The sequence below is a fragment of the Indicator indicator genome, chromosome 1 (assembly GCF_027791375.1).
Source record: "Indicator indicator isolate 239-I01 chromosome 1, UM_Iind_1.1, whole genome shotgun sequence".
Lineage (NCBI taxonomy): Eukaryota > Metazoa > Chordata > Aves > Piciformes > Indicatoridae > Indicator > Indicator indicator.
The window spans coordinates 97,341,901-97,353,327 of NC_072010.1; the positions used below are offsets into that span (position 1 = coordinate 97,341,901).

At 38.1% G+C, this 11,427-nt stretch overlaps 1 protein-coding gene across 1 annotated transcript in view; it reads right to left on the minus strand.

Moving 5' to 3' along the window:
• GABRR3 (gamma-aminobutyric acid type A receptor subunit rho3) overlaps positions 1–11,164 on the minus strand; it is a 39,309-nt gene extending 28,145 nt beyond the window's left edge. Inside the window, exons 1-2 of the mRNA XM_054384824.1 lie at positions 11,040–11,164; positions 3,344–3,456 (exon numbers count right to left, since the gene is read on the minus strand). Of these exons, the coding sequence (XP_054240799.1) occupies positions 3,344–3,456; positions 11,040–11,164 (238 nt within the window). The remainder of the gene's footprint in view (positions 1–3,343; positions 3,457–11,039) is intronic.
• Positions 11,165–11,427: the final 263 nt, after the last annotated feature.

Here is an 11,427-nt window from a genome sequence, read left to right on the forward strand (position 1 = left end):
AGGTTAAGATCAAAAGCCAGAGAGTCAAATTCTGATTTGACTGGAATGCAGCTGAAATGGCATTGCAATCAAAAGAAAAATGCCAAAATGTATTCATGTAAATGACAGCAGAGTTGTGTTCACTTGGTCAAAAACAGGATCTCTTACTTTCACATGCAACGATACCTTTTCATGAGAATGCAACAGTCAGTCATGTAAACAAAGTCACAATTATTTCCAGTAACACTGCAGTTGGTAGCATCACTATCCAACAATCCTATGTTCATTACCCCCAGATTTTCCTGTGCATGTTTGCTCAGTTTACAAATTCAGTTCAGGATGTGCCCTCTCACTTTTTCCTTTGTTACTTTTATCATAAATACTAAAAATTCTGGGTCCTGTAGTCTGCCTCGTTTACTTAAGAGTTCTCTGAACTGAGGGATCTCCAGCAGGTTCAAAACAGCATGAATTTTCCAGTTGCTTTTCTTCCCAGACTGGCACAGAGGATGATTTACTTTCTTGGGGAAAGGGGCACAGTGGAGCCAGATAAACAAAATTTTTCATTCCAGCTCCCTGACATACTCAGAAAATCACAATGGGGATATAGAAGAGGGCAAAAATTTGTCCCCTTATGAAGGGAAAGAATAATTTTAAAATATTTGGTTTTCACTCAGATGTTTTTAGTTTTCTTTTTTGTTGTTAGGTTTTTTTGATCAGTATTGCGAACTGATGCATTGTGCTCAGCTGAATAGATCATGCACTGTGGCATGTGATAGATACAAGCCCTTCATGAACCACAGTGCTGAAACGCTTCATTGAATGTGAAAACAAACCCAAAATTTCACCTACTTTAAGTGCATAAAGCCACAGTTTTGAAAGTTTTTATCCAGTTCAGGGCTATGTTATGAATGCCATGGCAATGACTAGCAATCTTGTTTCACATTTTCCTCTAATTAAGTTTCTGTCTGCTGCACACTTCTTAATCAGCATTCTTCAGAGAAACCCATAACCTGTCTCTGCTGTTGTAGGATAATTCTGGGCATATTATTTGGATTCATATTTCAGTTGGTGAGCTTAGTCCTCTGATGAGGTCATACTTGTGAAAAACAAACCATTTTTTATTACTGTAACATCACTGCAAACAATGGTAAGACAGAAATAATGGAGTGAAAAATTGGGATAAACATTCAGTTCACTGAGACTTTCTTCATTGTTTGCTGTAACATTGTTAATGGATCCATGTTTTAGCCTTAGAGAGATTCAAGCATAAGTATTCAACACATTAAGAGAGTTCTGAAAAATTTGGAAGTGTATGAACTGTTGAATGTCACAGGAAGAAGTGCCTTCCATGCCCCATGGATGATAGAAGGAAAGCTGATGCACACTTCTGCTGAAAGTTATTTCTGAAAGATGGGAGTACAGCTAAGATCATACCCTTGCCAACGCGATTATTGAGAGGCTTGTGCAATGAAGTCAGTGGAAAAACTACAGCTGGCTTCCATAGGAATTGAATGGGCTCTATAAGTAGTGACCTGAAAATAAAAGGACAAGGGGGAAAAGCCTAGTACAGAATTGCTGGGTGTAAAACAATTCTCAGTGCCTGTGGAAAATTACAACTGCCAGATAACAGGGTATATTCTGAAAGCTGCTTTTATGTACATAGTTATTGTTTTCTGGGATGATCCAGTGATAAAGTACATCACAGAATGTTATTTGCTTTCATAGAAATGCATGCTACTTCCTTTCTGAGATAACACTCTCAAAAATTTAAATTCCTTGTGTGGCAAAGCAGGTGGCAACAAGATGTCCAGACTGAAAGATATTAGACTAGACAGGCATTATGCAAGAGGCAATCCTAACTTTGGTTGTCAGAAAACAGATGTATCTCAACTATTGTTCAAAATCTGACAAGACGTTTGCTTTCTAACAAGACAGAACTCGTAGGGTAACAATAAACACTTTCACATCCTCTCCAGAGCAGTATTTCTTATCTGAGGTCTCTCCTAGCATGCTTGCCAGGCCCAAGGTCCCAGCAGCAGGTGTCAACAAGAATAGCTCCACATACTTCAGCTAGTCTCCCAGATTTATATTTGTTTACACAGAAGATTACTGGTCTTCATATGTTTTATTTTGCCTTCATAATCCAGAGCAGTTCAGTCTATTTTCATGAATCATGAACACAGAACTGGTGACGCAAAGGCTAGGACAAAGCTTATTGAGGCAGCTTTGTCATTTTACATTTCATGAAGGAGAGTCAAAATGGAATCCAAACTGTGAAAATCTCATTGAATACTCCCTTTATCCTCATGCAATTTAGTTAAATGAATAAATAATCAAAGTGTCCAACAACACAGAAACAACATGATAACAAACTGTGGGTAGTTTTGTACTGAGCAAACACATTTAGGAATTGAATGTTCATTTCAATCTCTCAAAAAAATACGGTGAATAGGTAATTTGCTAATTGTTACTAGACTATGCAGTTTACAGGAATACTTTAATCACTGTTCTCAAAGAATTTTAGTATTTTTTTTTTAATTAGTTCTGAAAAAGAGACAATCTGAACAGTTTCCCTATTGATATGTGTGATGGTTTGAAACTGTTTCTTTAATTTTTCTCTGCAAAGTTCAAGCAGAGAAAGTGAAAGAGTGTAAATAAGTCACTATCGGGTGTAAGAAAGCAAAATAATGATTGTTCAAAACACTTCCATTGGATAGATAGAAATGTTTAAGAACCACTACTCAAAACAAAGTTGGGGAGTTTTGGCAGTCGGAGTGGGGAGTTCGCTTTCTTGCTGGGCTGTCTGGCTGCTGCTACTTCTTCACTTCTGGCTTAAGATAACACACTCACCTTGGCGAGCTAAGTTAACAGCCTCTCTGCTTTTAACTAACTCTGCTTTCTGCCAGGGGGGCCACAGGGGAGGAGGTCCCTGGGAGAGAGGCCCCTTGGGAAAGATCCCATTTGGGGGGAAGCAAAGGGAGCTTGGTTGTGCTTTTCTGTTGATTGTATATATTTGTAAATGTTGTGAATTTTGTATATTTGTACATATTCATTGCATTTCATCATAGATTGTAGATTTGCTTGTAAATACAGCTCTCATTTGCTTTCCAGACTGAGCTAGCCTGGTGATTGTTGGTGTGGGGGGAATATCAGCTCACACTGACACAATATGCTAAACACAAAAAAAGTCCCTTGCCTGCAACTGTTTCTGGATTTCTTTCTTTATTTCCTTGAGTACAACAAAATAGGTGAGCTGTAATTAAGTCTGTCATTCCATTTTAAGTGGCATTGCCAGACAATTTAAGTAAGCTTCCAGAAAGAGAATGAACTATTAACCAGCACAGGGCAAGCATGCGCTGCTTACCTCCAAATCCAGGTCTCAGTGCAAAGTCATGGTCCTGTATGTGAAGAAGGTGCTCAGACTTAAGTGGCCGTACTTTTGTGCTGTCAAGTTTCCTCATTTTAATTTCTCGTTTGCTATTTAAAAAAAAAAAAAAAAAGTTAAGAAAGTTTTGTTTGTGTGGGGTTTTTTCTGCCTTACATTTAGAGTGCTAGTTAAACATCAAAGAATACTGGACAGCTGAATCTGGTAAAAGAAGGGAAACAACCATGCTAATAAAGTTGGAGAAAGATTATTGGAAAAGGCAGGGAAATCAGGTAAGAGGGTGTTCTGTGACAACATCCCAGGAAGAACATCTAGCTCTTTGGTTTGTATCTACCATTATATAAGAGATTAGAGCTGCCTGAAAAAAAAAAATACTATTCACATAGCCACTTGCAACTCAGACTTGGAAGTAACACCGTGTATCTATGCTTTTAAACCACTTGATACCTTATTCATATTACAGAGACAAAAATACTTTTTTTTTTTTTTTTTTGCCCCTAGGAGCTCAAATAAGTTAGTAATTTTTATGAAGGACTGAGAAACTGATAGTCCTAGACTCAGGGACTTGTTTTCTGAGATCTCTTAAATATCACTCAGATTTGGCCAAGTTATTAATCTCTTTATTTGCTGATCAGTCAGGCAGCATTTCTTTGCATTTAGAGTCCTGTTTCTGCATTTTTTTCCCATGCCATGCATAACTGAGCTTCAACACAGCATCAAGGCAACACAGACAAACCTGTGCTCTACAAAGGACACCATGAATTCTGTACTTCTTTCTGGTGATTGTTGCTAACTTTCTTTCCTTCACAGAATGCACTACACAATATCCCAAAATCCATGGGGAAATTCACATCTAAGAATGGACTTGAGGTTTCCAGATGGAAATTTCATGAGCTAGGCCTGCATTTAAAATGAACAGCAGATGCTCATCATAATGCAAACTCCCTTTCCATTTTTCCTGTAAACAGAAACCATGGCATAGAGAGCAGAGAGGTGTGGCACATGCCCATATTACTAAGATACTGGATTAAAGCACAGACAAGATCTACAGTCAGATCTGGCAATTCAGGGTACAGGCTTTAGAAAGAATCCATTACATTATTTGGGTCTCCTACACAGAAAATTCTATGCTGTCTCCTTACACTTCCACTCTTTGTAGCATGTCCTGCTTTTTAAGTGGCTGGCCCTGAGTAAGAAGAGAACTAACCATACTTTGGCTACAGAATTATGCCTAGCTTTAGGACCCCCATTTCAGGAAAGGCATGGGAAGATTGTAAAACCTGTGTAGTTTAATTTAGAAGATAATGACTAAGGGAACACAGAAGTCTTCAGAATACATGATGAGCTTTTACAGGGCCCTTTGTTCCAAGTGACAGCATTCCCCATCAAGGGAAGCAGCAGCAACAAGGAAGATTTATGATACTCATTAGGTACACCTTTCTCATGGGGAGGATAGTTGAAACACAGGAACATATTGCTTGGGCAAATTTTGAGACTCTTTTCACTAAGGCTATTTCAGAATAGGTTAGACATATATCTGTCTAGGATTTACTTAAATACAGTTGCTCTGTCATAGACCAGGGATTCTCCCTAGACATAATTTCTTTCATGTCTTCTGTGATTCTCTGGGACTTCACTGCTAGCAGCTCTAATTATTACTTTAGACTGAATTACAGAAATCTGTTCTGCAGATTTGTCCTGTAGTCAGACACTGCTTAAGATGAGGCATTGAATACCTTTGAATAACATATGTGCCAGCATTTATTTATTTATTTATTTTGCTCCTTTCCCCCTTTTTTCTTAATAATGAAGCCCAAGAAATTACTGTTTAAAATTCTCTTGCAGGAATGTTGAAGTAGCTGTTGGGCTAGTCAGAACCATTGGGCTTGAACAAATTAATTTGCCTTAGTAATCTTGAATGTCTCTGGCAGCACTGTCTGAACCAAACTATCAGGGCAATTAGAACATCCATCAGACATTTCCAACACAGATTTTAGTTTTCTAAGCATGAAAATTATGTGGATGCTAAAATGAAACCCCATGCTTCAGAGAATTAAAATCACCACAGAGCAAACCTGTACCGTAACAGAATGGGCAGTACAACTGAACGTTTGCAACAGAGAAATTCTGCTGCTTGGGAACTGGCATAAGAGAAAATGAGGAAGTATGTTCAGAATGCCATGGCACAGCTAATGCAATTTGGGCTCATTAAGTTAGTGGTTATCTGATGTGCCAAGGAAGATACCTGCTTGATGCTCTGTTGATTTCACTGGGAAAAGCAAGCTAAAACTATTATGCATCTGTATTACAACTTTTTAGTAGAAGCAAGTCTTGTGACTAAGGAAGAATATCCCTAGTCATAGGACGTAAAAAAAACAAGTTTCTGGGGCAGGAATATTTTTTCTAAATGAGCTAATTAGATGTATGGGCTTTTAATACTCATTTCATTTTCCTGGATGGAGGCAAACTAAGCAGAAATGCTGCCCCTATGAAAAGCATCTTTTGTGCCCACTTACACAAACAGATGATGTTTTATATACAAATGGTGAAGTAGCCATGATTATTTCTAGTAGCTATCATAAGTGGTTTTTCAAGCTAGGTAAATTCTCGCAGGGTTCAAAACACCATTTTCATTACAAACATGGTACATTCTTTTTTCTCCCAATATCTTCCTTTGGCAAAATATATTTTAACTGTAAAGGAAAATAGGCTTCCATGTAGACATCTATGTATTTGTTTACTTCCAAGATATCCTAGACACATGTCTATCTATTGATCAGCACTATAGCATTGAGAAATCATCTGTAGATGTTTTCTTTCCATGGTACCAGTTCCATTAAAAAGCAGGAAGAGGCACATCTAGCTGGCCTAGGTCTCAGAAAAGCTTCCCAAGGTCAGTCAAGATACACTTTTCAGTCTTCCAGAAGCACAGCCAAAGTACAGATTATATTTTGGTGGCCTAGCACCCTGGTCTCTATCACACAGCTTTGGCCAGCTGGCTGTAATCTAGAAGTCTAAATGCAGTTACGGATTCTGCACATTCATTGTAGGGTAGATGTCAGGCTACAGTGTTTGAGAGAAAAGTCCACCCAGAATTAGAGACTCTTAGAAGCATTTAGACTGGAAAAGACATTTAAGATTTGGTTTAGCCATAAACCTAACCCTGCCAAGTTCACCACTAAGCCACTTCCCAAGCACCACACCTACACCTCTTTTACATATTTCCAGGGATGGTAACCTAACCACTTCCTTGAATATCCCTTTCAGTAAAGAAAGTTTTGTGAAATCAGCAGCAGGTGCATGCACCTAAGGAAAGAAATCTCTCTTTACCTATCTAAGGTACTACTAATAAAGAGAACTCTGACAGATGCCTTACTATTGGCATAGATCTGGGCAATTCTAAACATAATTGTGCTGGTCTCAGTGAGGCACATGCTGAAGAAGATTTTGCTTCCAGTCATAATAATTCTTTTCCACAGCTGTATTCCAGACAACATATTACATTATGCAGATGGAATGGTAGCCTATAATTAAATTCCAATAGAGGTCATAAAAAGTACTTGAAGCATTTCAGATCACATAGGAAAGACACCCCTGCTGGTGGAGGCACTAGCTCTTGGGATGAAAAAAAGTGAGGTACACACCTTGGACACTTCACTACCCAATACCATTACATAGACTCATGGCTCACTACCTTGGTATCTGATGGAGATCTCAGAAAGCAGTTAGTCACTGCCTGCAAAACCAAAGCAACTCAGTATGCTTTAATAATGGACAAATATGTGGCAGGCTTTTAAAAACAAATTTAGTTGTTCCTACATAACCTTGAATACCTAATAGCCAATGAAAAGTCAAAGGTCAAATGAATACCTAATAGTCAATGAAAGGTCAATGAAAGGATACTTGAGTAGCTTCTGTGGTTAAAGCATTTAAATCAGCATACTTCCATAGCCAGTGGCATCCATGGGATTCATGTGGTTATTATCACATCTGGTTATCTTTAACTTACAACATTATAAAAGTTTATGCTGGCTCAAGGAGAAATCAGACAAGTTCATGGAAATTAAATCCGCTGAAGATCACTAAATCTGCAGAAATCACACTGAACACAGGAAGTCTAAGGGAAATCTGGTATCTGGACTTGGATGCATATTAGGGGATATGCATTCCCCATATGCATTCCCCTATATAAGGGGAAAATATCTATTTGCCTTGTCCATATTTTTCCAAAGTTGTGCATACAGCCTTTGTTTGAAACATGTCACTGTAGTGCATGGACCTTTGGTAAGATCCTGTATGTCTGTCCTTCTCTTTTAATGCCCTACATAACTAATGATATGGTAAAAGTTCTTGGTGGGAGACTGCAGGAAGGCTGAAGCACTTGTGGGTAATAGGAAAGATATAAACACATTTCCAGCACCATCCTCATCATGACAGGTTTTGAAAAATTTGAAACTCATGCCTTAAGAAGTACAGTTAGGAGGTGTTTTGGGTTCAATTACATTAATTTAATATAAAAGATACCTCACTTCATTATTCCAGCGGTATGGGGGTAACAGGGAAAAAAGTTCTTTTATTCAGAATAAAAGGCAGCAAATGACAAACCCATTTATGACAAGAATACTTAGATTTAATGGCCATAAGCTTCTTTACAGTGTTATGTCCCAAAAATATGCTAGTTACTCCCAAATCAATGTTATCCAAAAGGCAGAAGTTACAGAAATCTTACTCCCAACAGACTGTGGAGTTATATAGCAGTATGGTCTCTTAAATGTTTTAACATATTTATCAAATCTTGAGGTCTAGATAAACGTAATAATCAAAATTGCACAGTTCTCACATAAGTATAAATTTCTAAATGTTCAGTAGCATCAGCAACATGTACTGTCAAAATGCCTAAATATTTTGACAGCCAAATATTTTGTGCTTTGCTGTCAGAAATGGACCATGAGAATAATCTCTTTCTCATGTACTTTTAGTTAATGCTTTAAAATCTTCTTTACAAGAGAATACAGCTTTGGAGGGAGAATTGGGTTATTATATTAAAACAGTGGAAGTTGTAGGTTAAGTAACATTTTCACATGGAATTCTTTTTAAAATGCCACCCATTTAACCAAGGCCATCTGTCAACCATGTCCCTAATAACTCAAGTGCTTGCTGAAAGGTTTTTTTCCCAGAAAGAAAAAGACTGGTGGAAAGTCAGACCCTGTTGCAGATACTGCTGGATAACACTGCCTTTAAAACAAAACCAGAGAATTGGGCAAAGAAAAAATTAAACGTATTTGGATCCTCTCCACAGAAAAGCTGATTTGCAGCTGTCAAGCTTTGGGATCTCCTGTGGCTCTGATTTTAGTCTTCTATTCAGTTCCAAATCACTAAGACTTAGGAAACGAAGACATGGGAGGCCAAAGCACCACAGCAGTCAGCATCAGCTGAGAATGCAGTCCTGGCATTCCTCCTTGTTCTATTCTTCCTTTCTCTTAGCACTCTTCTGCCAGTCTCATAGGATTGTTGTATGGGTTCATTTGTATTTATTAGCAAAGATCTGTGAAGACGGAGAGGACACTGTGCGAGTATTGTTACGGCTGTCCTGTGGCAAGAGGATGCCCAGCAGAAAGCCACAAAATACACTGTTTTCTACCACTAGGCTTCCCTCCTGCTTTGTGATTTTTTTTATATCAGTGATGGAGCAACTCTTCTCAGTTATTGCAGAACAGGATAAATGCAAGCAGCAGTGGCATCTGCTTCCCTTTTACCACTAACAAAGAACTATCATCTGAGCTTAAAATAGACCTTCCTTACCACTACAGCAATAAGATTTTATTCTGTTTATTTGATTCTTAACTGTTTCCTGAGATTAGCAAAGCACTAGATTAGACCTTATGTAGGTATTAAGGATAGTTCTGCTTATTTTGTTTTGTTATTACAAATAATCGTGCACTAGCACTCACTCCAAATTTGTCAGTGAGTTTGAAATACTCTGCTGAATAATCATTCCTTTCATGAGCTTTTTGGTCACAAGTTCAAGTTTGGTCTAAGCCTTAAATTGAAATCCAGAAGCCCTAAGAGATACAGCATCTCCAGGCACCTCCACTGTGTCACTGGGATATGTTCTGTTGCCTTGAATTGTTTAAACATGATTTTATCAAGACATGAAGGGACTCAGAGATGTCACCACTGGATTATCAAGTGATACAGAAGGTAAATAGTTTCACATTTGTGTCTTGGTTTTGGCTGGGATAGAGTTAATTTCTTTCCTAGTAGCTGGTACAGTGATGTTGTTTGGATTTAATGTAAGAATGATGTTAATAACACTGACATTTTAGTTGTTGCTAACCAGCGCTTATCCTAAATTAAGGATTTTTCAGTTTCCCATGCTCCACCAGTGAGCAGGTGCACAACAAGATGGGAAGAAGCATGGTCAGGACCACTGACCTGAACTACCCAAACGGATATTCTATACCATAGAACATCATGCTCAGTATATAAACTCAGGAGAGCTGGTGAGGGAGATGGATATTAATATCACCATCATCATAATCAACATTGCTATCAATATTGTATTTTGGTTAAACTGTTCTTAGCTCAACCCATGAGTTTTACTTCCCCCACAAACCTGTCCCATTGCAGAGGGAGGAGTGAGCAAGCCACTGCATGATGCATAGGTGCCAGCTGGGTTTAAGCCATGACAACCTGCTGTAAAGCATGCAACTTGAAAAAACAGCTTAAACATATCAGGAGCCCACTTATGTCACTTTTCCTCAATATGAGACACTGTATGAATAAACTATGAGTTCCCCTGATTATTTTAATAGGCAGGGCAAAGATGTAGAAAAATGTTAAAAGTTGTATTCCTTCACCTTCCTTAAATGGAGCTACTTATTACAATTTCTACTACTTCCTAACAGAGGGAGATTTTGCTTGGATTATCACTGGGAGTCACTGGTCTGTTTACATACTCTTAATCTGGAAACACATTTAGAGGAAGGAACACATTTAGAGGAAGTGAACACATTTAGAGGAAGTGAACACATCACAAGGAAGATTTAAAACTGCATTTGTGGTGAAAATCACTAACACTTTGCACAGAAACTTACATGTAAAAACTTTTGTATTACTATTCATTCTAAACCAGCTACTTGATTAGAAAAACTAATAGAGACAATTTTCACATCTCAGAGCGTAAATATATCCCAAAAATGCAACACATTATATCGTCACTACTAATAAGGTACAGTTTCCCTAATTTAGTGGCATAAAAATACCTTTTGTATCTTGATATCATACCTACTGTGCTGTTCCATTAGTGGAAGTCACTTCATAACATTGTCATAGAGCTTTGGAAGGCATTTCAGCTTCTTGTAATGGGAGTGAGAAGGACAGGACAAGAATACTTGGTACATCACAATAGTAGGCTGGTACCACAACAGTAGCCTGGTATCACACAAGTTAAGATTTGTGTGTGTGTGTGTACATACCTGCATATACATGAAGCATTCATGAAATCATAATATGAAATGTCTAGTTATGAAAAATTAATAGTACACCATTTTTGTTTTGGAAATATCCTATCAATACTTTACATATTATTAATCCAGAAACTATGAACAAAAAGGGTGCATTGAAAGGTTGCCGACAGCAGTTTGTCAGTGAACAGACACGGTATATTGCTTACCTGTTATGCTTTCTCAAGAATGAGAATTTTTGCTGATGAAGATGGTGATGCTGACTTTGAGAACTGTGTAGCATTGCTGTTGGCCACAGGCAGGTGAGGAACAGAAGTTTCATAACCAGGACCATCTCTTCCAAAAAAAAGAGAAATGCACGTGATCAGCCAATCCACCTTGCTGACTTATTTTTAGTGTTTTTAATGTCTAGAAACAACATAGCATACAAAGGATGAATGTGAAGCAAGGCATCACTGAAGAGAGAAGACAGGAGCATCCCAGTTCTGATACCCTCACTGAGTTTCCCTCATGAAAATTCCTTCAGCTCTACATCCCTGCAGTATCTGCTGTCAAACCAGAAGCATCTTGCTTTTAGTAATGTAGTAGATACAGCAA